We start from the raw sequence: 25,972 nt of genomic DNA on the forward strand, positions 1-25,972 counted from the left end.
GAAGTGGGTATACTGTATATATTTGTGATATTCAAAACAATGGATCAATCAATTTTAAGTGGGTATACTGAAATCCATGAAATGTAGAAGTGGGTATACTCCGTATAACCGCGTTCTACGTAGACTACACCACTGACTCCAATGGACCCCTCTAGTCATATATCGACACAAATCGGACCCTGTGTGGGCCCCCTATATGCATGGGGCCCTGGTGCCTTAGTCTCACTTCACTTCACCCCAGGGGTTCTCAACCTTTTTTGAGCAAACGCCCCCTTGGCCTCATCAAAAGTCTCCAAACGCCCCATTGACCTCATCATAAGCCTCCCAACGCCCCCCTGGCCTCATCATAAGCCTCTCAACACCCCCTTGACCTCATCATAAGACTGGTAACGAATTAAATTGACTAATGAACCTCAATGGCAACTAAACACCACCCCATCTCAGCTGTATCCTTCTCAACGCCCCCCCTAGAGGCCCTCAACGGCCCCTGGGGGGCTGTTCCGCCCCCGTTGACAAACAGTAGTAGGCTACTTCACCCCATTGCTGCCTAATCACATCACAGTGCTGTGGTAATCTCATTGAAGCCCAGACCACCCCAGCAAGCCTGACATACAGCAGCGGGTGGATCACCAACAGATAGACGCACACACACACGCACCACACACACACACACACACACAAACACAAACACATGCACGCACGCACGCGCACAAACACACATACACAGTATGTACAACACTACACACACACACACACACACACACACACACACACACACACACACACACACACACACACACACACACACACATGCAGTGTACACAAGCTCTCTCTCACCCCAATATTTTGGCAGAAGTAGGCCTACGTAAAATGACGCGTGAGGCTAACATTTAGGCGCCGTTAGAGTTTTGTAGGCCTAATAGACAGCGAACACTGTTTGGTGTCTTGTGGACTTACAGCTATTATTAGGCTATCATAGCGAAGCTCTCTTGTGAAACTACATGTGGAGATATTAGTTAGTAATGCGATTTGGATTTTTTAATTAACCCCTTAAGACACGGCTTTATAAATTACCTGTTACCAGAATGGCAATGACCAAGTCATAATGTATTACTAAAGGCCCCGTGCACTGTCACAGTAGTGTAGTAGGCCTACGGTATAGTAGTTAGCTTTCAATGTCTATTACAGCGTGCCACAGGAGGTACGACACGCATTAAGGGGATATATAATAGTATAGGCCTAGGCCTAAAATGCATCCGTTTTCTAGGAACCGAGTTTGGACAGGTGGTCGCTTCCTCCACGGCATTTTGGTATTGTCTCTATGGCACTCTCGGAAAGTATTGCTGTTGTCCAAATTCCACATCAGAAGCCATCCGTCCAATGCATTTTTAATCATGAATCCTAGAGAGGCTCTAGTTTGCCAAATAAAATCCATGTAGCCTATAAGCTATTCCAATCATGTTGTGTGTGTGCGTGCGCGCGCCTGTCTGTCTGCCAACGACAACGACATCAAGTAGGCTATTGCTGGTGCCACATTGTGCCATGGACTCGGACACCTGACCTGATCACCTTGAGTTTTGATTTGCATAATGTAGCCTAAACAAAACGAAATGGCACGAAACGTAATTTACAGTGCATCGCTTGGTTGGCTTTTGTGTGTGCTTTTAGTGTTATCTGTTTCAAGAGATGAGCCAAACCAGGCTATAATAAAAATGAAATGATACGACAGGGCATTTGTATTTAAGCGTAGGCCTACTGCACTGTAAATGATTTTAGGTAGGCTACTTTTTTTGTTTATTAGCCTACTTTCAGTGTCTCATCTGTTTCAAGAGATGGGCCAAATGATTTGTAGGCGGGAGTGTTTTCTCATGCCAGCCTGCCTTGCTGTCAAATGAAAGCCAATCAGAAGGGAGCAGTAGGTAATCGGAGACGCCGTTGCAACATCGCTTCCCGACAGTACCCACGGGCAGTGCAGATCGAAAGTAAAAAATAAAGTTTACTTTACTGCGTTTACTTCTGGATAGCCGACTGGACTATAGGCTACAGTAGAATAGCCCCGTCGAATGTTTATCTTGAATGTGGTAGCGACATTTCGGATGCTGGCTGCCGTATGTATTTAGAACAGGTTTACATAGGCTAGTTATATTACTACGGCGACGTATTGAAGACAGTTTTTTCTGGATTTAAAGGCGCAACCAAGAAGTTCTTGCTTGGAGGAACCCGTGTGCAGAAGTTTTGAGCAGAATGCGTCTCGTAAGCCTAGACATTTTGACGGTCTGTGTGATTCTCCCTGGATGCTTCGGTAAGAAATCTTTTTTTAACCTAAACTTATCAACTAGGCTTGAGGGCTTCGCTATTTTAGAAAAGATTTGCACAATAGACCATGGGCAGGGGCGGAGTGGGAAGAGTATTCCCACCGGGAGAATTTTTCCCTTAGCGGCCCTTTTTACCCCTCCACCAACACCAAAAAAAAAAACAACAACAACGCGAACAACATGGTTCCCTAACCAAAAAGACAAAAAACACGAAATCTGCAGTCGTAGGTGTACTACATGTGGACATTAGTGTTGTCAAAATATCAACCTGAAGTGGAGAATTGTAGCCTACACTTGATGAAATAGGCCTACACAGCCATCATCACAGTCCAAAGCATTCACCATAGAACATTGCAGGTTAGGCTACATCACGCTACTGTTCCATGAAAATGTGCACTCCACTGTCATTTTGACAGTTTGTAGGCCAATTGAAATATCGTAAAAGAGTCATTTATGTAGCCATTTATGTATTAAGCCATTTATGTAGCCCCTCCCTTTACCATTCAGATAAATAAGCGGACCAAAGTGGGTTCCTGTTGAGCTAGAGCAAGTACAGTGAGTCCAATATGTATTTGATCCCTTGCTGATTTTGCCCGTTTGCCCACTAATAAAGACATGATCAGTCTATAAATTTATGATAATATGTATTCAAACATGGAAAGACAGAATATCAAAAAGAAATTCCAGAAAATAACTTAAAATAATATATTTTAATTTATTTGTATTTAATTTAGGCTAATAAGTATTTGACCCCTCTAGCTAAAGAAGATAAAGTGCTTTGTGGCAAAGCCCTAGTTGTCTAGCACTGAGGTCAGATGCTTCTTTTAGTTAATGACAATGTTTGTGCATATAGTAGAAAATATTTTTGCCCATTTTTCTTTGCAGATTATCTCTAAAACATTAATAGTTTGTGGCTGTAGCTTGGCAAATGGAAGGTTCAGTTCTCTCCATAGAATTACTATAGGGTTAATATTTGGAGACTGTCTAGGCCACTTCACAATTCTTATTGAGTCACTCCTTCGTTGCTTTGACTGTATGTTGTGTATTATTGTCATGTTGGGAGATCCAAAAATGGCCCACCCTTCAGTGTAGTGGTGGAGGGAAGGACGTTTGCACTCAGGATTGCACATTACATGTCTCCCTCCATCCATTTGTTGACGATGTGAAGTTGTCCTGCCTTGGCCAGACAAACACTCTCAAACCATAATGATACCACTTCCATGCATGATGGTGAGGAGGGTGTTCTTGGGATCATAGACAGCAGTACTCTTTCTCAAAACACATTGAATTGTGTTAATGCCAAACAGCTTGATTTTGGTTTCATCTGACTACAGCACCTCCTTATCATATCCTAAACCAGCCTGATGTCCGTTGGCAAACCTCAGGTGGGACTGCACAGGTTCCTTCTGAAGTAGAGGTACCATGTGTGCACTACAGGATTTTAGACGTCTGTGGCATTAAGTTCTACCAGTAGTTTTCTCAGTGATTTTGGTCCCAGTAGCTTTGATATCATTGCTTAGTTCACCCCGCACAGGTCTAGGGTGCTTTCTTTCTGTTCTCATGGTTATCAAATCCCTACAAAAGGTCAAATCTTGTATAGAACCCCAGACAGGCTGATGGATAGTCATTTCGTATTCCTCACATTTTGGAAGAAATGCATCAACAGCTGGGTCATTGATACCCAGTCTTTTTCTTGTGGCTTTGCAGCCCATTTAATCTTTGTTCAGGTCTAAAATCTTGTCCCTGATATCATTTGACCGCTCTTTGGTCTTTCCCATGATGGTGAGGTTGGAGTGTGACTGATTCACTCATACTATGAACTGATTCTGCTGATTAAATGTGTCTTTTATGCATGTTAGTATGTACAGGTGTCTTTCATTCAGATGACAAGTTGATCGGAAGTGCCCATCTGGTCTGTGGGCCCGGAACTGTAATCAGTTGGCAGGGGATCAAATACTTACTTTGTTCGATGAAATGGAAATAAATAAATATATATTCTTTTAAGTTAATTTCTAGATTTTCTTTTTGATATTCTGTCTCTCCATATTAGAAAATATATTATCATAACATTTATTGACTGATCATGTCTTTGTTAGTAGGCAAACCAACAAAATCAGCAAGGGATCAAATACTTACTGGAATCACTGTATGTGTACCTGTAATGCAGTTACCTTAAGTGAGTGGAGTCTGACAAGTACTATAAGATATTTAAAAATAGAAGTATTTATTTTAATACCAAAAAGGTTCAATAGTAAAACAAATAAAACAGTGTAATTGCCCCTCTTTCACTAGTTATAAAGAAACAAAATTCACAAACCAAAAATGCATAAGTGGGGTAGCTCCCACTATGACCTAGATATAAGCCCAGGTAAACTCACAAAATAAAAAAAAAAACCAATAAAAGATAAGGTACTCACTAGTACACTTCAAGTCCTAGACTCTTACTATTAGAATTTTACTCTTTAACAGGAAGACAGGATGAGCACTGGCACAAAGTTTTGAGTGTGGGGATTTTTAGAAGGCTATAGCTTACAAAAAGTCTGTCATTGTGCAATAAACCCATCATGCAGCAACTAAGCCAAACCTAGGCTACTTCAAAGCACAACCATAAGTCAACAAAATTAATAACCAGACAGTGTAGGCCTACCTTAAAACGCTGTCTTCGTCGCACCAAAATGTCTTTGTTTCTTGCAATTACATTTTAATCCACAGTTTAGGCTACACACCCAGCACTGCTCACATCAGAATCTTGTGTGGTAATTATTTTGTTCCATTTCTTCAGACATTACATAGGCTACATCCTAAATGTGCCACATATAAATATATGTATGATATAACATTATTTCGACTGTAAGGAGATATAGGCCTACCGCTAGTTCTAACAAACCAATGCCATCAAAACATGTACAACGTGTTTTCCTGCTTAGCTGCAGTTCACCTCCTTACCACTTGGTGGAGTCTGTTCGTAACCCAAGTCAATAACCACAGAGCAAGTGAATCTGGACTGGCAGACTGTAAACTGTAACAGTCATGTGGAAATCGGAAAATAAATCACAACTTACTAATATTTCCATTCCTTGGTAACCAATCTAAATATCACAGGTTCTTGAAATACTGAAAACGAAACTATGTTACTAAGATCTAGTAAACTTCTGCGATCTACGGTGTATGAACTAGTGATGGGCAAATGAGGCTTCCTGAACCAATGAGGCTTTCAGGCAAAAAGGTTCGAAGCATTCGAAGCATTTTTTGAAGCCTCATTTCTCACTGGCGCCATCTGGTGTGCAATGAAATGACACGGCAGGCATTGATTTCATTTTTAAAAAATCCTGTGTCTTATTTGTATTCGTTCCGTTTCAATAAATGTGATCGGGTGTGTGTATGGAATTAATGACTCGTGACTGTGGAACACTCAAATCAAGTTTAACGCTGACCCATGTGTTATCGTGGAAGTGAGAGAGAGAGCATCATTTTCTGGAGGTCGGCGCGCGACCGGGAGTGGGCCATAAACGCAACAGCAGCCAATTAAACCGGAAAGAAATATAATGAATAGAGTCACATTATAGGCCTATGAATGAAATGTAGGCCTAATTCAAGAGATTCTAACAAATATCAGTTATCCACTAGGCTTTCACAGAAGGCTACCCTGCGAAATTATTTTTTTTAAGTTGTTTATTACACTGCTACCGCGAGGATTTGAACCAATGATCATGAGAATTCAGGTCGGACAATTTAACCACTGCACCAGCCATGTGCCTTCTTGAACAGCAGAGCTGAGTTTCCTTGTTGTGGTCAAGATGACACAACTTGTAAAGCCCATTAAAACCTGCACAAAAACCATTAAAATAGGCTAAATAAAATATGTCTGCACTCTTATTTAGCTACACAGTTGAGTAGGACTACTAACCCACACAGCAAAAGTACACCGTGATGGATCCGCCCCGGAGTCCACCATCCGGAGGTCATCCTCCGGAACGGATCCGGTAAACGGGGCCGTATCGGCGTCCACTTGCACGCCGCCTATCATCCGACGCGGAGGCGTGGTGCGGACTCAAAAGGGACCCGTTTGTCACCCGCAACGGATCCGCGTGCAGAAGCGTACCTCCGCAGTGAGCCCGGTTCGGAGGCGCGACATCCGATGCGGACTCATTCCGTGCCCACTTATTGCATCCGTCACGGTTCCACTACTTTTTATCAGTTACGGACCCATTCCGGACTCATAGATGTTCCGGGCCGGGACCATCGTTTATATAATCCCAATAAACGAACACTAAACCAGTTAACCGTTTCAAACAGCATTTAGATTTAATTCTACAGATAACACAGACCTGGCCTAGACACTGTTTAAATAAGAACCCGAAAAAAACACAACCTGACGAGGAACTTCACTCATCACGATTTTTTATTTACTTGACATTATTTTTCTGTCTCACTGTCATGTTGAACAATCGCGTGTCGTGGCTGCCTTCTCTTCCTTCCCTCATCAGTCGACGGGGAAACATCACATCAGCGCTCCGATCTGAAAAGGCAACAGAGCTAAATTTAGAGCTTTCATTTAAATTTCGTAAGATGACAATCAGACATTGCATTGCATATGGAATGGACAACGCTCTTTCACATCTCTATCCCGTGACAGTAATGATGTTGAATATTATAAGATGTACAATGTCCTACTTACTCTTGGTCGTAAAAGCCGGTAGGCAGGCGGGCATCACCGTAGCAGGGTGGATTACAGCTGGCTAGCCCTGTCCGAACCAGAGGTAATTCCACCTGTTTACTGTTGCACAAGATTAAGAACAAATTCAGATATTTGTAGCCCAACCACGGACATCTGTATCAAACTATGAGCTCAGCTACTTCATTCATTCACCAATGGTGGACAGCATATGGGACGAGGGCGCAGTTCATGGCCATCCATTATTGCTAATAAATAATTAGCCTGGATTTCGTTAACGTGAGGAGAACATGATGCCACCGCTTTAGGATTTGTACCGTTAAAACACAGTTGGTGCCAAACCTGTTGAGAGCATCACCAATCCGTGTAAAAGTGTACCACGAGCCAAATTCAGACCAATATAGCCGTTTCACAAGAGTATTTGAACACTTAGACCTACGTTTAACTTCACACAAGTTTGCTTCAGTCAACCGGTTTGCTATTAGCTGGCTAGCAAGCTAACGTAAACAAAGGCTGTTAAAATGGGCACAATGTAGATACATTTTATTCAACTGCACTTCCTCCATGTATCGGATGGCATCATATTTTAACAGCATTTAGGAAATACTACAATAGCCAATGTAGTTCTCCAAGTCTTTGAATGAATGAACTAGCTGTCTCGTTTTGAAAACAACTAGGGTTAACATACACTTTTAAAGTCATAAAAAACAAAATCCTACGAAATATCAATAAGCATTGATAGTATAAAAGCTTCAGATATACTTTTTGTAACTTTGTGTATCACCTAATATAAATAAATCAATACTTACTGGAGAGCGCTGTTCGGTCGTGTCTGCCCCAACAAAAACTGTACCAACGTCCGTTAGATTTTACAGCGCGTCCGCGTTTGTGAATCAGATATGGATGCGATTATGGCCCGCATTTTGACGGTAGAATTTGGGGCGGCGCACGGTGGCGACCCTGATCCACCAAGTGGAACCCAAAGGAATGTGACAGTGACACGGATGTGGTGACTTGAACGCGGCTCCGCATCGGAGTCCTCTGCTGTGTGGGAATAATTGCTGACAGAACTGCTGTCTCGTGTATGGTAGCTTAACTCAAGGTAGGCCTAGAACTAAATTTTTTTTTTTNATTTTTGGAAAAAAGGTTCGCACACTTCTTTGGATTTTTCTTCTTGAAGTTATTTTTTCATCTTTTTATTTATTCATCCATTGGCAATGACGTTTCGACCTCTCGGTCTTCCTCAGATGGAACCAAATCAAAGTCACTTCATATCCAGTCTCAACATTCAAACAACAAACGCAATCTGAAAACTTGACAAGTGCTCCGAGGCGCAGAAAGCTTGTTTGGGTAGCGGCGCGCAATGACACGTCCACGCGCTTCGCAAAATGTGAAGCCTCATCTGGCATTGTCACGTGGTATTTCTTGACGTCAAACGCCTCGAAGCGAGGCTTCAGATTTTGCGCCAACTTTTGCTCGAAGCACGCTTCGAAGCCTCGCTTCAAATTTCCCATCACTAGTATGAACATTATCAGTAGAGAAGGGGTGTGGCCAATTTACTGTTTGACACCGTCACTGAGGTATTGCGGTCGGGTAGACGGTATATATAGTGGTGAGTCAACCTTGCGTTTAATGAGAACAAAATTGTAGCTAGTCAATCCTCGTTGAGTCAGAAAATCACTATAAGACCGGTTGAAAACATAATGCGGCCGAATATTTAGGGGCCGGCTGAGAACATAATACGGTCGCTCTAATATATTTCGCGGCCGCGGCCCACCGGGACAAGTCCCCGATCTCCCGATGGCCACTCCGCGCCTGCTATGAGGTCTCCTTCAGACCCTTTTACCTGCCTGCCAGACAATTGTGGGCAGCTGACTGTCATTCTGTTCTAGCCTATGTGCCTGTTCCCAATAGTAGAGTATCATTTATTGATCCCAGGGAGAAAGGTAGGCCTATCAAGTAGCATACAAGACCTTAAACACAGGTGGGCCTATTGCACACATCATTACACATATACTAACCATATGTAGCACACTCTTACATACATTCAGCCCAAGGCTATGTAGTGTCTTTTCCATTGGGTTCCGCGTTCCGGTGCGGGCTTTATAAATATTCATGTAACTTGACGGGGGTCGATGGTGCTGTCTCGCACGCATTTCCATACAACAGGGACTAGAACTGGGCCGTATGATAAGCTGCTGCAACTAGCCGCGACAACACCGTGTTTTCACGCCATGGTGAATCTAAGCCCTAATCTAAACAATAGGACCTATAGGCTATAGGACTAAATATAACCAGCGATCTCCTTCTCTTAGACCGTGTTTGGGCTTGTTCGAAAGCTGCGAATCTTAGCTTTAGGTTTTTACGGAGTACGCTTATGCCTCCTCAGCGCTTGTTTAGAGCGGAATAGTGAAGATTGAAGGCAGCCACCTTTACAACAGACCTCAGCTCAGCCCGCTTGTACTTTGTCTACCATTGCCAAACCGATGTAGTTCACGAGGTGGCAGGTTCACGGCCCTGAGGGGGATGAGATGTGCAGGAACACCTCAATCACAATAGCACCATAGCAGAGATTACTAATGGTATCGTGGACATGTGAAATGTTTTTATATCCTAAATATCTAACATACTTTGTGCTACTCAGTGCAAGATATTCAAGATATTACAGGAATTTCCGTTTGATGCGTTTTATGCACGCATCTGACATGTATAATTATGTGTATACAGGTCCTTCTCAAATAATTACCATATTGTGTTAAAGTTCATTTTCCCCCCCATAATTTAATGATAAAAAAAATAAATTTTCATATGTTTTAGATTCATTGCACACCAACTGAAATATTTCAGGTCTTGTATTGTTTTAATATTGATGATTTTGGCATACAGCTCATGAAAACCCAAAATTCCTGTCTCAAAAATTTAGCATATCATGAAAAAGTTGTCTAAACAAGCTATTAACCTAACCATATACACTTAAAAGACTTTCTTACATACCCACATACATGACACAACACTATAGCACATATATCTCACACACTTGCACATACGCCAGTAAACTATTTATTTTCTCTCTCTCTCGCTCTCTCTCTCTCTCTCTCTCTCTATCTCTATCTCTCTCTCTCTCTCTCTCTCTCTCTCTCTCTCTCTCTCTATCTGTCTTTGTATGTGTTTATGTTTTATTCTTTCTTTTGTCTTCGTCAACTGTCTAGTGTCGATTTCATGTAACGAAAAAAAGATTTATGATCGTACAGCAGTGTGCATGTGAAGGGAAATGGACTACTGGGGATGTGCAATGTACTGAAAACTGAAATGATTATTGAACTGTATTGGATGTGTAATGTTACTGACCTGTATTGAGTCATTGTACACAAATGTATTGTTGGTAAACTACATTGACACAAAACTACTACCTATAATAAAAGTATGGGTATATACACGTGTGGGTAGTTGGCAACCAATGATTCCCTCTGCTTTTTTAATAATGCGCTGTAACATCTTCTTGTTGTCGAGTGTACACAATTTTACCCTAATATAAATAACATTTTCAACAGTTTTTAAATAACAGTTTTGAATGAAACTATCTAATGCTGGAGTTGCACAGACTTGTCACTGTTCAATTTCATGTCGTTTGTAGCTCCAACTCCTTCACCTGTAACACCTGTGCCAGAGGAGGCCTTCCCACCTGCCTACCTAACAGAGGAAGCAGAACCACGTCATGAAGCTGCTTCCCATAACGGAGGGTCGCCTGAGGAAGAACCAGAGGAGCCAGCACGACTCCATGTTCCAGCTGTAGTCCAGAACGGAGGGTCGTCTGGGAAGGAACCACAGGAGGCAGCGCGACTTCATGTTCCAGCTGTAGTCCAGAACGGAGGGCCACCAGAGGAAGATGCAGAGGAGGGAGCACAACTTCATGGCCCACCTGTAGTCCATAACGGAGGGTCACCTGAGGAAGAACCAGAGGAGGCAGTACGACTTCATGTTCCAGCTGTAGTCCACAACGGAGGGTCGCCTGAGGAAGAACCAGAGGAGGGAGCACGACTTCTTGGCCCACCTGTAGTCCAGAACGGAGGGCCACCAGAGGAAGATGCAGAGGAGGCAGTACGACTTCATGGCCCACCTGTAGTCCAGAACGGAGGGTCGTCTAAGGAAGATGCAGAGGAGGGAGCACGACTTCATGGCCCACCTGTAGTCCAGAACGGAGGGCCACCTGAGGAAGAACCACAGGAGGCAGCGCGACTTCATGTTCCAGCTGTAGTCCAGAACGGAGGGCCACCTGAGGAAGATGCAGAGGAGGCAGCACGACTTCATGGCCCACCTGTAGTCCAGAACGGAGGGTCGCCTGAGGAAGAACCAGAGGAGGGAGCACGACTTCTTGGCCCACCTGTAGTCCAGAACGGAGGGCCACCAGAGGAAGATGCAGAGGAGGCAGTACGACTTCATGGCCCAGCTGTAGTCCAGAACGGAGGGTCGTCTGGGAAGGAACCACAGGAGGCAGCGCGACTTCATGTTCCAGCTGTAGTCCGTTCTAGAGGGTCACCTAAGAAAGCACCATTGGCTGGTAATGTAATGTATTCCTGCTGATTAGGTGTTAGGTCGCAAAACGACCAAGACTGACTACACTGTCCATGGGAGCAGCAAATTCAAATTGTGGCCGCTAGGGGCATCTTGATTTCTAGGCTACTTAAACTCTTTTTTACCCTGACAGAAATAACATTTTCAACAGTTTTGAATGAAAATATTTCTTCAGAAAAAAAGACAGTATAATTACAATTGTACAATGCACTCAGTGAACAACCCTCCCCAAACTCCCACCCATTTACCCAGCCTCAGCTAGCCTATAGAAAGTGATTGAGTTTTAAGTAATATGAACATACACAGGCGCACACGCACATGCGCACGCACACACACACACACACACACACACACACACACACACACACACACACACACACACACACACACACACACACACACACACACACACACAGAGGGGAGAGAGGGGAGGGGAGGAAAAAAAAAAGAAAAAAAAAGGGGGGGTCATCTATTGTTCATGAATTGGTCCTTGTATGCTGTCATAATATGTAAGGAAAGATCCCTTCAGCGTATAGCGTATTTTTTCCAATTTTAAGAAGGAGAATGAAAATATCTAATGCCGGAGTGGTACATGTCGTTTGTACTAGCTCCACCTCCTATACCTGTAACACCTGTGCCAGAAGAGGCCTTCCCACCTACCTACCTACCAGACGAAGAAGAATCACTTCATGGGTTGCCCAAAGTTGCATTCTGGAACGGAGGGTCGCCTGTGGAAAAAACATCTGCTGGTAATGTAACTGTTTACTGCTGATTACTGTCTTTGCAGGAACAGAGAGAGTAACTAATGTTTTATTGAATCCAATCATAAGGTGTTAAAACAGTACAAATTCTGCAAACTGCCACCAGAAATATTTTTTCGGCCATGGCAGCTTGGATTGTTTAAGTCAGCCGTTCTCAAACTTCAGAACACCAAGACCCACTTTGAAATGTGAAAAAAAGAGACAGACAGACCAAGCGCTGCATATTAAAAAATGGCTCGTGGAAGTGATGGCACGGAGACAGACACCGATTCTCCTTATGAACATTTAAACCACCTGTGCAGCAAAAACAAGTAAGGACATCAACAACGTCCTTTTCGGATTTGAAGCGGCACATTGAGTTAAAACATCCATCCGGTGTGAATGCATATCGCCCTCGAGGGTCATAAGGGAGGAAAGGGGGATAAGACCCCTGCCAAGCCCAAACGTAAATGACACTGCCAGCAGCCTTAAAGAGGTCCGTGGTGGTCTCACAGGAGCAGGTAGATAAACCTATATTAGGGCTGCACAATTAATAAAATTAATCGAAAATAATCGAAAATTGTGAAATCGAAGTCGTGATTTCAATCGTGATTTAATCGTGGCACTAGTGACCTACCTTTGAGAGCGTCCTTGAAGCCAGAACATACTGGTGTATAATTTTTAAAAAAATCAATAATCGTGATTAATAATCGTGATTACAATTTTGACCAAAATAATCTTGATTATGATTTTTTCCATAATTGTGCAGCCTTAACCTATATATATATATATATTATTTTTTTTAAATGCTGGTAGACTTTGTTGCACTAGGCCAGCGGTTCCCAAACTTTTTTCCTTGCGCACCCCCTTGTACTTTTCAATGTGGTTCGCGCACCCTCTTAAGTGAATGTTTTGGTGTGCTGATGGCCACTCAAGTATGGTTTCACTGCACAAATCATTGCACATTATGCAGAATCATTTGGAGAATCCTCATTTCCGATGGACCTGATGTTTCTTCCAGCATACAATTCACCATGCAATTAAAAACTACTTCATTTTCATTAATGCTGTTATAAAAACACACACGTCCACCATTGCTCTATTCACCTCGCGCACCCCCTTGTGGCAGGGGTGCACGTACCCCAGTTTGGGAACCCCTGCACTAGGCTATAGAACTGGTCTACCTTGTCTGTACTGCATGCTGCTGCAAGGTTCATCACCTGGTAAGAAACCCACAATTGCAGTGTCATTAGCAAATGTCTTATTATCAGTTTCAAAGAATGTATAGTGATTTCTAGTTTGTGGTGTGAAAAAAAGTATTTATTTGAATAGCTCACTGAACTTTGAACTAATTCAGAATTAAAATTGTGAACTTTGAACGTGAACTGTTCACTTTCAGCATGTATGAACTGAACTTGAACTAGTTCAGAAAAGCTGTGAACTGGCACAACACTGGTGTGTGTGTGTGTGTGTGTGTGTGTGTGTGTGTGTGTGTGTGTGTGTGTGTGTGTGTGTGTGTGTGTGTGTTTGTGTGTGTGTGTGTGGTGAGCGACACAGCAGGCGACTTGCGATTTTTCCAAGGAATACAATGGATATTGTACTATACACAATGACGTCTGACACTCCTGGACACTTTGTTGATCCCTTTGACTTGGCTTTGTACTGCTCAGCTAAGGCACATGTGATATATCACTGGGAGACTTTTTCTTTGTACACTTTATAATTGTGTGTGTGTGTGTGTGTGGGGGGGGTATTGAGAGAGAGAGAGAGCTGCCTTGGGTTGACTGCATGTATAGCAAGAGTGAGCTATATACGTATGGTTAATATGTGTGAGGATGTGTTTAATGTCTTGTGTGTAATGTCTTCTGTATTTATGTATGTAGGTCTATGTATACTTACCTTATTTTCCCCCTGGGATCGATAAATTATACTCTACTGTACTCTACTATGTTTCTTCTTTCTTTCTGCTTATGTTTCTGTGATGGCCCTTTAGTTTTAGTGGGTTATACTGGACAATGTAATTATGGTAAAATAGCAGCATGCGACTTTCCATGCCACAAATATTTTAACACGGGCTACCGCTATTCCCTTTTCTTTTTCTCCTCAAAGCTCATATGGAGCCAGAAAGGCATTCCCTGTACTATGTGTACACGGCCCTGTCACAGCAAATCTCTGCTCCTGGCATCTACGAGTTCACTGCCATGGGTTTGCTAGACGACAGAATCATTGACTACTACAACAGCATGGGCAAGGTCAAGGTTCCTCGGCAGGATTGGATGAAAGCAAAGCTCCCCGCAGACTACTGGCAGAAAGGGTCCTTGTCTCGCAAGAATAAAGAGCAGAGGTTCAAACTCAACCTCAACACCCTGATGGAACGCATGAGAGACAACGCAAGTGGTAATACATACATATACATTTTTATTGAATATTTGCTTAATTTTATTCAGACAAATCCATGTCATTATTTTTAATGCAATTGTTACTCATATCACCCTGTGGTTCTCAACTTTTTAAACATTTAAAGGTGCACTGTGTAAGATTTTCAGTTGTTTATTTCCAGAATTCATGCTACCCATTCACTAATGTTACCTTTTTCATGAATACTTACCACCACCATCAAATTCTAAGTATTCATTATGACTGGGAAAAGTGCACTTTTCATGCATGAAAAGGGGGATATTCTTCATGGTCCGCCATTTTTAATTTCCAGAAATAGCCATTTTTAGCTGCAAAAATGACTGTACTTGGGCCATACTAGAAAATATTAGTTTATTACTTAGTAAAAGTTCATGAAAAGATGACATTTGGTAATAGGCAACTAAGTTTCAATGAGCAGCATAGTTGTAGTACCTCTTTTGACCATTTCCTGCACAGTGCACCTATAAAGCAAATATTTTCTAGTATGGTCCAAATAGAGCCATATTAATAGTGCAAAAATGCAAAAATGTAGGCCTAGTGGGATAACCAAACAAAACAGGCTCTCAGCGAGAGCAGGGACCAAGCGTAGGGTCAGCCCTGTGAGAGAGAGCGAGATGCTGAAAGCCAGCCACTTGTAGTAGCCTCCATCAAAGCAAACCAGCTCCAGCCATCTCCAATCTGCAGGATGAGACACAGGCACAAGGGGGCGGAGCCCACCCAGACGTTAGACAGTCCAGTCCTAACAAGGTCCATTCTTTTGGTGCTGCTTTTTAACTATGCGCAGAGCCAGCACCTTATACAAACCCCAACTCCGATGAAGTTGGGACGTTTGGTAAACAGTGAATAAAATCAAAATGCTATAATTTTCAAAACATTTAATCTATTCATTAGATGGAGAATAGTGAAAAGACAACATATTAAGTGTTAAAACCGAGAAAAAATATTGTTTTGGGGGACATATGTACTCATTTCTAATTTGATAAATCCAACACGTCTCAAAAGAGTTGGGACGGGGATCAGTGAAATTTAGTAAACATCCAAATAAGATAAAACAACAAAGAAGAACATTTCAAAATGAATTGTACTGACGGACAATATAGGTGTCCAGGTATAAGATCATCACAGAGAGGCTGAGTCACTCAGAATTAAAGATGCAAAGGGAATAATTACCATAGTTATTACATACATTTTTGAATTCCCTTTGATTTACCACGATTGAGTGTATATAAGACATATTTTTGTTAATAAAATCATTGTATAGGTTCATAACATCATGAAATATATATTGGCTGTAGTCTCACTCTAATTCCTGGAGTGCTAGAGCTATTGAAAATTGACCATATTAAGAATGCTTAATGCATGAAAATGATACAGGGGTTTAACATTCTCCTAAGCACCTGAGCTCACTTGAAATAGACCCAGAAGACATGGGAAACTGTCCTTTGCTTACAGAAGTCAGCAGAAGTTGTAGAAGTCCATTCTTTTTGACAATAATAGAGCATTGCACATCCTGTGCTACAGTGAAAATGGACCATCCAACTTGTGTTAGTGCTAGCTTCAAAAGTCAGCCTCCATGATGGCATGCGGATGCAGTAGTGATTGGTTAAGATGTTCTCACTCATCTGTAGAGTTAAATACAGTGCTGAATGGTATAAATGGGTTTTAAACAGCATGAAAAGCCACTCATGCATTATATTTTGAAGGGAGATCTTCGATTACTGCCACATAGTAAGGTCAAATTGCATTCTCTACTATGTTTTAACAGTTTGGCTCCATCATAAGGACCAGCAGGTGATAAAATGGTGGGTTTTTGGTCAAGACCTGTCACACTGTAAGCACTACAGAAATGAAAACATTGCAAAACATGACAAGGAATACACCCACCATTTAAGCTGGTGAAATCATGTCCAAGATAGGAATTAACACTGTTTTTTTATATAAAATCATCTCATCGGTTAATGTATTTAACTGTTAAGTGTTGTCTTTTGTTTTATTTTTAGTCTTCCTCGACATTTGCTGCCATTTATTGTCCCCGTCCCAACTCTTTTGAGACGTGTTGGATTTATCAAATTAGAAATGAGTACATATGTCCCCCAAAACAATATTTTTTCTCGGTTTTAACACTTAATATGTTGTCTTTTCACTATTCTCCATCTAAGGAATGTATTGAATGTTTTGAAAATGATAGCATTTTGATTTTATTCAGTTTACCAAACGTCCCAACTTCATTGGAGTTGGGGTTTGTATATGCAGCGGCAGATATAAAGGTAAAACAAAAAAGTTGTGTGAGGAATTGAATATATCTTTTTGATCGGCACTTTATGACGATTGCTATATTATGATCGGCAGCTGATTGATCAGAGTATCTCTACTTTTTTTGTGGTTGCAGGGGAACAATGAACTTCATACTATAAAAAGGCAACATACGTACGTGTGTCAACACATCACTTGATAGAAGATAAAGATGGTCATGGCTATGGGCGGCAACCATATATTATTTGAATAGCATAGTTGCATATGTTTTATTCTAATCACTCATGTTCTTCTACAGATATCCATTCCCTGATGTGGAGAGTTGGCTGTGAGGCTGTCAAAAGGCCAGATGGTTCTCTACAGTTTGTCAAGGGTGTTAATGAATACAGCTACGATGGCAGAGATTTCCTTTCCTTTGATGACAACTCGATGCAGTGGGTGGCACCAGTCAATGCTGCTCTGCAGACGAAACACAAGTGGGACGGAGTGCCAATCCTGAACCAGTACACCAAGGGCTACCTGGAGAAGGAGTGTGTGGAGTGGCTGGACAAGTTCCGAACATATGGAGACAGTGAACTTACAGAAAGCCAAAAACATTGTAGGTTCCTCCAGTAGCACCAGTACCATTGTTGGCAGGATTTACATTTTAAAATAATTGTAATAAATAATTTGTTTCTGTTTGTTCATGTTTCTGTTTGCTAGATCGCCCGAAGGTTTACCTTTTTGCCAGAAACGGGAGACCTCATGGTAGATACCAGTTGACCTGCTTGGCCACAGGCTTCTACCCAAAGGACATCAAGATCAGCATCCTGAAGAATGATTGGCCTGAGAAGGATGGCCACCCAAGCGATATCTTGCCTAACGGAGATGGAACCCACCAGATCAGAGTGACTTTCCTACCGGTGAAAGACGAAATACACATGTATAGATGTAAAGTGCATCACTGGACCCTGAACGAATCCACTATAGTCGATTGGAAAACAGGTGACACTGTCTTTCTGGGCTACGAGTCTTACATGATTTTACAGTTAAAGTGATACTGCCCCATTTCTGGAAATAAGCTTATTTTACACCTCCCCTACAGTTAAATAAGGGGTCTTACACACTAGGGCAGCAAAGCGTCGCGGAATGGGTGCGTTTTTTACTGGCATCGGTGAAAACACATTGAAACATATCTGTCCTTACACACCAACCGGCGGTAGTCGAGCGTCAGCGGCGCGGGAGCCGGCTCCGCGCCACGCTGCATTTGGAAAATAGAACTCGAGCGTATTTTTCACGCCGGCGACCGGCGGTGTCTCATTCAAATGAATGGCAAAGTAGCATGCTAGCTTTGGCTGTGGGGAGGGTTTTGAATAGGACTGGCCGCACACGCCGACGCTGTCAGTGTGAAAGGCAGAGAAAAACACGCCGGCCAAAACTAAGCAGAAAGACCGCGTTCGTCCCGGGACCGTTCCGTTCCACCTTGGTATGTTTTGGCCCTAATAGGGTTTACCGTTCTCCTATACTTTCAACCGTTCTCTGGGTACAGCAGTGCAAATTTTACCTCCAAGCTAGCAGTTAACATTGAGTCCTATGAGACCAGTTAGCCGCCAGCTGGTCTCATAGGACTCAATGTTAACTGCTAGCATAGAGGTAAAATTCGCACTGCCATACTCAGAGAATGGTTGAAAGTACAGGAGAAGGGTAAAACTCAACTATTTAACTCAAGGGGAGGTTTAATATGAGCTTATTTTTTTTATTTTTTATTTTATTTATTTATTTTTGCTTCAACAAGGAATGCACAATTTCGTTGTGCTTGTCACAATGACAAATAAAAGATATTGTATTGTATATTGTATTGTATTATTTCCAAAAATTGGACAGTATCACTTTAACTAACATACATAAACAGTGTGTTTAGTCAGTGTGTTTAGTCATCATTATTATTAGTAGTACTAGTGTGGATATTAATATTATGGTTATGATGATAATAATAATAATAATAATAATAATGATAATAATGATAATAAAACAATAACAACAGTTATGTTTCTGACATTTGTAGATGGGCAACTTGTAGATGAGGTTTCCCGCCCGGGCTCCGGCTCCGGCTCTGGCCCGCCAATTGGTGCCATTGCTGGTGGTGTCATAGCACTGCTGCTTATTGGTGCTGGTCTGGGGATGATCTTCTTTGCCAAAAAGAAAAAGAAACTCTGCTTTGGTAAGTTCTGCACATGAGAATGAAACAAAATAGTTAACCAGAACTGTCATTTCACTGCAAGCTAGCCTACAAGGTTACGGTTGTATGTTACGAATAAATGACTCTTACTCTAACTCTTAAATAAAAGAAATATTGAAACGGCAATCTCCAGATTGTTAGCCAAGGCTGATTAGAAGTTGAATTTTTTAGAAGAAACACATTTCTTATCGTGTTGGCCTCACAGATGGTACTGTATGTGAAATGTTTTCGTATCCTAAATGTCTTACGGTAGGGACACATACACGCGAATTTGCGAACTTTGCCATTCATTCCTATGAGAGAGGCGAAGGCAAGCGATGGCGAGGCGATGGCAAGCGACAGCAAGCGAACAGGAGCGAAGCGAAGCGAAATTATTAAAGAAAGTTTAATGTTATGCAAATGAGGAGCGAATTCGCCTGCCACGGCCCAATCAAATCAACAACATAACTGTTCCATTCCATTTGATTCGCCGCGACGACCTGATGACGGTTGAATTTCGCCTCTCTTCGCTTCGCCTGGCTTCGCCTCCTATGTGTCCCTACCGTTAGGGTTTTTCACATTTATAGGGTTTTCACACCTGGTCCCTTTCAGCCACCTAAGCAAACTCAGAGTAGTGACTCAGCGTTTTTCCGAGATCCTGGTCATTGTAATGGGNGCAGGTCTTTGTTTACATTTCAAAAAAATATTTTTATTTATTCCCAAAAACCGTGGCCTAACGGTAGGGCACTGGGTTACTTTGCCAGCGACGCGGGTTCGATTCCTGACCCGGGTCACTTGCCGATCCTTCCCCATCTCTCTCTCTCTCGACTCATTCCTGTCTCTCCTCCACTGTCCTGTCAAAAATAAAGGGAAAAAAACCCCTAAGTGTAATGTAGTGTAATAACATTATAACATCTCTCTTCTGTATAGGAAGCCAACGGAAACGGCTAAACACCTGTGCAATGGTGAGTGGGAAGCATTCTACCACAGAATATCCACAGGTATAAGAGTTCCTGTTAAATTCCACTTGGAAGCCTAGATAGCCATGCGCTGTGTGTTTTTAGCTATTTTGAGCTTTGCTCTGTAGACCTTTCTTTTAGATTACTCTTTTATCTTAACCCCTCCACCTTTGTATGTGTTTTAAATGTTCTCTATGTCTGTTAAATGTTTTGTGTGTGTGTGTGTGGGTGTGGGTGTGGGTGTGGGAGTGAGAGGTGTACCACCACTGCAAAACAATTGTCCATACTGGGACAAATAAAGGCTGCTATTACTACTACAGTAACAGGAAGCCAAATGTATCTTCAAGGTGTCAACAAAGTTTTTTTTTCCTGTACTCTTCAGGTTGAGATGATCCATGCTCTGGAGTAAAAGTCAAGAATAAGTAGCCTCTTTGTGCCCTCTATGGGCCCACCAGCAGGCTGTTCACTCATTGCTGAAAAGGCTCAACTACATCATAACATGCTGGTGTGGATGGTGGTCTTCTCATCCTTTTTGAGCCGCTGTGACCTGTTAAGGTGGTAACATTAGGCCACTTTCACACCAAAGCGGTGAAGCGTCGCGGGACGGAAGCCATTTTTACCAGCGGTGGCGAAAATACATGGAAACATATCTGTCCTTCCACACCAACCGGTGGTAGTCAGGCATCAGAGGTGCGGGAGCCGGCTCTGCTCCGCGTTGCATTTGGAAAGTAGAACTCGAGCGGATATTGGACGGTTACACGCCCATTTGGGCTGCTTGGGATGGCCGTCTGTGGGTAAAAACGGGAAAAATCGTCCATTTGGCGTTTTTTTTTCTGCAGTTTTATGCCCATAGAATCAATTCAATTTGTTGAAATTGGAAAGAATTTAGTGCCTCTCTCCGGCTTTTGAGTACCTTTTGGGTGGGATTTGATCAGACACATCTGGCAAAACTGCCTTGCCTCTGACACAAATGTACAAAATGGCACCTCAAATGTTTGTTATGCAACTTGGCAATTTATGGAACACAAGTGACACAGTACATTCCCCAAATTACTGACAAAAACTGTGAAAATTATATTAATATATTAATTAATTAATATATATTAATAATACTTTGAAAATAAAATATATAGTTATTGACAGATTGACTAATGGTTTTGACTGCCTTGTCCGTACACAGTGACATAACGAGCAAACATTTTGATGGCTCTGACACGTTCACAGACACAAAAACCTGGTTTTGAGAGATTGGCCAAGGGTTTTGAGCAAGAGATTGGGTTTTGCAGGTCATCCATGGTGTTTTGCCAATTGTTCAATCTGTTTTGGAAATGAACGTGATGTTTTGCAAAATGCGAGTAAGATTCGAGAAATGTACAAAACCAATTGAGAAATACTGTAATGACACATTTGACAAAATATGTAGAAAGTTAAGCCCTGTGTATGTGTTGCGTGTGCGTGTGCGTGTGTGTGTTTTAACCAGATGTAAGAGGGGTCACTGTAGCAGACTGCGCTACGATAGGATCCAGACCATGGGCAGACTTAGAGTGCGTCTTAATATGTGACCTTGCCTCCTCCACTTGCCTCCTCCACTTGCTTCTCGTCATGACATCACTGACAACAGCATTATATTTCAATATCTTGCAAAAGCTCAATTGTAGAGTCTTTTTCTCGTTTGCAATAGAGCTCTTCAGCGTTGACGTCAACTTGTATGCGGCGTTTGGACTACCGGTTCCATGGCGATTTTTTACATTGCAAAACGCCATAGAGATTCAGGTTTGGCAAAAATATAAGTTGCACGGCAACAACGAACATTAGCATGTCCCCGCATCCCTTTCTCATTAGTGGAAGGGATCGTATCACCATGTTGGTGTATTCACATGTTAAATCACGACGATTATAATTCAATATTGCTAACCCCTTTCTGATCATTAAAACTTCCGAACTACATACTTTCCTTTGGTTGCCATGGGTACAACCTTCCGCACGTACATGCCGTTAGATACAGGCGCCGCTTCTGTAGTCACCAAAAGCTTCCGGGTTTAGCATATGGACGCAACATCGTATTTATGTCGAAGTTTGACACAAAATGATCAACCATGTCATACCTACAGCCTATTTTTAACACCCTCGACAGTTTGCGGGGGTTCGCTAAGCGCGTGCTTGCACTCGGAGCTTATTTGAAATTTACCCCTATTCATTCCCAATGGAGGCCGGAAGCCGATAGGAACCAGGACGTCCTTAAATGCTAACATGAAAGACTACAATCTACTACATGCTTCCGCTTCCGCTGAAGAACTCTATTGGGATGGTGAATGAAAAACAGTGGCTAGGCTGACAGCTGGGAAACTTTATCGTTTTCTCCACGGAGGAGGGGCCAGGAGGCTGGACGAGGAGACAAGCGCAAGTGGAGGAGGCAAGGTCACATATTAATACGCATTCTTAATTGCATGGGGACCCGGGTTCGAGTCCTGCCTGTACTGATTCCCGGCCCCGGCCCCATCACTTCCTCCCTGCCATTTCCTGTTTACTCTTCAACTGTCCTGTCAAAGTAAAAGTATACAAATCAAATCTTACAACAACAACAACAAAAAATCTAACAACAAAAAAGAGAGACAAGCACACAAGGGTCTTTTGACATGAAGCAGCTCATGATCTCTGTCTTTTTCTGTCTATAGGCCCGTATTGAAACACAGAGGATTAATATTCCTCAAAAGCCCACCCTGTGTGTGTGTGTGTGTGTGTGTGTGTGTGTGTGTGTGTGTGTGTGTGTGTGTGTGTGTGTGATCTCTGTCTTTTTCTTCTCATGTTGTTCTTGTCTGCGCACTGTACGCTTTTGGTACTGATGACGTGGTGCTCTGGACTGGTGACTCAAATGCACTGAAGGACTGGACAGCCATTGCGGAACACATGTGAAAGTTTATTTTGGACCAGAGTTTATCATTATATCATAAAAAATGATTATGTAAGAAGATAACTATTAGTTATTATTGCAGGTTATTGTTTCAGCTTCGTAATGAGAACATTGTTTTCCCAAGTTGGCCTGTTATCTATTTTATTTTTTAAAAGGTGAATATTTCACAAACACATTTTCATATTAGGCTATACTTCTATTTCATTTGCAGCAAAGTGTAGCCTATCATAGCCTACTGACATTGGCACAGTTTGATTCATTATGCAATACATAGGCCTATATTGTTACATAGTAGGCCTTTATGTTATGCGTTATTTCATAATGTGTCTATAGGGCCACACAAGTCTAATCTAGTAACAATTGTGGTTCACCTGTCCAAATACTTCATTGGCACTTCATCGAGAAGTCATATTAAAATCACACACTAATGAATGTTATTAAATTAGACACAGGAGTCTAATCTCATAACAATTGTAGTTCGCCTCTCCAAGTTGGCCCTACTTGACACTATTTTCACACCTGGTCCTTTTCAGCTAAGCGAACTCAGAATAGTGACTCAGCATTTTTGCAGCATAAGTGAACGCTCCAAAGCGTACCCAGACCCCTCGGAAGCTAACTGTACTGAGACCTTGGTTGACGTGGTCTCAGTTCGGTTTGCTTATGAGTTCTGACAAATCACACTTGTGACTTGGTGTAAACATTACATTACATTACATTGGATTTGGCAGACGCTTTATAATCAACGTGACTCTCAAAAGAGGACATAATCAAACGAACATCACAAGCAAATACAAAGTGCACAGGAGATATACAGAACAACAAGTGCAGTTGCAAAGAGGGGTTAGGGTTTTTTTTTTTAAAATAATAAAGAGTACACGCACAACACACATACACAAACACATACACACACACATACATACATAAACTACACTAAACTAAACATCATGTCAAGAGTCTGCCATGGGGTTAGGCCAGCTCAAGCATTAGTCTAGTAGCTCCTCTCGAAAGAGGAAGGTCTTTACTTGTTTCTTGAAGGCTGCAAGAGATGTGCTTAGTCTTGAGTGTATTACAAAAATAACTGGCTGGCTAATCACTTAAGGAGGGCTCTAGAGGACCGGGTGTGATCAAAAAGAGGACTGACACACCATAAAAGCCTACCAGGACCAGAAAGATCAGCCAGTTCTTTTTGTAATACACTCACAATATGAACAAAAACAGAACTGAGTCCTTTTGCTGTCGGTTCACTTTTTGGTCCACTTAAAGAGGACTGAGTTCGGTTCACTTAAAGGGGACTAGGTGTAAAAACCCTTTGACACACACAATAAACCATGCAGCCGTACCAACAATCACATACTATATACATACACTGCCGGGGGCATACAGTGTTATTGTGGAAGGTTGTTGTGTAGTGATGGTAGATGGGATGAAGCTTTTGCTGAAATGTGCTCGTGGCCACCCGAGTATCTTGTAACTCCGTCTGGATGGGCAGTGGTGATTCTAGGGTAAATCGGGGGCCCAAGCGAAAATTCAAAAGGTGGAACATTCGCAACAAATCACCACTACTGTAGCATAAAGTCTTAGCTGTTGTTCACCCAAGCGGCTGCCTACCTAGCCTGGTGACAAGATGCGCCTCTGCAGATGGGAGCAGTGTGAAATGTTGATGGAGAGGGTGGGTGTGGTCTCTGATTATTGACTGTGCTAGACGTGTGACAGCTTTGTGGTTAAGATAAGTTAGGTTGTGTGGGGTGGCGAGTGATTTTGGATGCAGTGTGTGTGATTTTAATGATTTGTTCCTGCAGCTGGTGGAGAGCATGATATAAAGACAGGGTGAGCAGTAGCCTACACTAGGATGGGCTGGATGATGTGTTCAGGGTGTGGATCACCTGGACGTTTACGGATCACATTAAGTCTCTGTTGAGATCTTTTGTGGATGTTGGTGACATGTAGACATGTGTTGGAGTAGTCTGCCTATTGTGCCTATGGGTTTTCTATTTCATGGGGGGGGGGGGGGGGGGGGGGGGGTTTATAAATGTAGCACTTTCAGGAAAATTGTAAAAGCCTTGAGTTTTTCTTTGCTTTTGTCACAGGGTGACTAACTTTGGTGAACTTTTATTGTGACACCAGGTAAAACAAAGATGGCTGCCCCCTGTGTTTTCATCATGACAATGAGATGCAGGTGTGATTGATTAAACAACTGAGCAGTATGATTGGTGCAGACGGGATTAATGACTGTTTTTAAACCAAGGGTTGGACAGAGAAGGCAGGACGGGAGACGACCAGGACGAGGGGTGAGCACGGAGCAGGTGAGTGAGCCGCGGAGGGGGGCCGGTGACTGTGACAAGGCTGGGGAGCAGCGGCAGCAGAGGAGAGAACGCCGCAGACCGGTATCCGGGTGGAGCCAGCGGAGGATGAGACGGTACGCGATGTGAGTCCTATGGACGGTGACCCAGGCAGCCTGACAGTTCACGGAGGGAGCGCGGTGGCCTACGGCCGGATGGATACGCGCCCCGAGCTGAAGATGGTGCCTCGTTGGGATTGGAGGGGGAGGCAGATGAGACCCCCCCGTGAAGATAAGTACTGTAACCTGGCTACCACGGCCTTCACCAATGAGCTGCTCCCCCAGCTTCTTTCTGTGCCCCCCTTGGCTCTCTCTCGCTCACCCCCTTTCCACCATTGACTGTTATAGAGTGCATTGACTATTAACTCTGGCTACAGCCACACACCACAGGATCAGGCACAGCTAGCCCCTTTTGTTTTCGTGGATTAACCACGCATATTGCAGTGTATTTCACCTATGGAGTGCAGTGAGTGCTGAAGATTATTTCACGTTTGCTGTGATTGGGTAGCGACAACCTATCTGTGTGTGTGCCAGCCTTCATATTAAATGCACACTAAACTTTTGGATGTTCTGTGCAGAGTTCCGGAGTACATT

At 42.6% G+C, this 25,972-nt stretch overlaps 2 protein-coding genes and 1 long non-coding RNA gene across 3 annotated transcripts in view; 2 read left to right on the forward strand and 1 right to left on the reverse strand.

The window, feature by feature from the left end:
• Nucleotides 1–6,724: 6,724 nt before the first annotated feature.
• Nucleotides 6,725–7,899, reverse strand: LOC134435952 (uncharacterized). Its single transcript, XR_010032142.1, has 3 exons — nt 7,800–7,899; nt 6,994–7,092; nt 6,725–6,834 (listed from the first exon to the last, which is right to left on the reverse strand). It is a non-coding gene; the product is annotated as an uncharacterized LOC134435952 (long non-coding RNA).
• Nucleotides 7,900–14,416: 6,517 nt separating this feature from the next.
• LOC134436080 (class I histocompatibility antigen, F10 alpha chain-like) lies at nt 14,417–19,190 on the forward strand. The gene is made up of 4 exons (XM_063185105.1): nt 14,417–14,699; nt 17,272–17,571; nt 17,676–17,957; nt 19,018–19,190. The coding sequence occupies exons 1-4, from the start codon at nt 14,417–14,419 to the stop codon at nt 19,188–19,190; spliced, it is 1,038 nt and encodes a 345-aa protein (XP_063041175.1).
• A 6,284-nt stretch (nt 19,191–25,474) lies between these two features.
• The window catches only part of LOC134436081 (uncharacterized), a 50,918-nt gene continuing 50,420 nt past the window's right edge, over nt 25,475–25,972 (forward strand). The window contains exon 1 of the mRNA XM_063185107.1: nt 25,475–25,568. Within this exon, the coding sequence (XP_063041177.1) occupies nt 25,475–25,568 (94 nt within the window). The remainder of the gene's footprint in view (nt 25,569–25,972) is intronic.

This window comes from Engraulis encrasicolus, chromosome 20 (genome assembly GCF_034702125.1).
Source record: "Engraulis encrasicolus isolate BLACKSEA-1 chromosome 20, IST_EnEncr_1.0, whole genome shotgun sequence".
In the NCBI taxonomy this organism is placed as follows: Eukaryota; Metazoa; Chordata; class Actinopteri; order Clupeiformes; family Engraulidae; genus Engraulis; species Engraulis encrasicolus.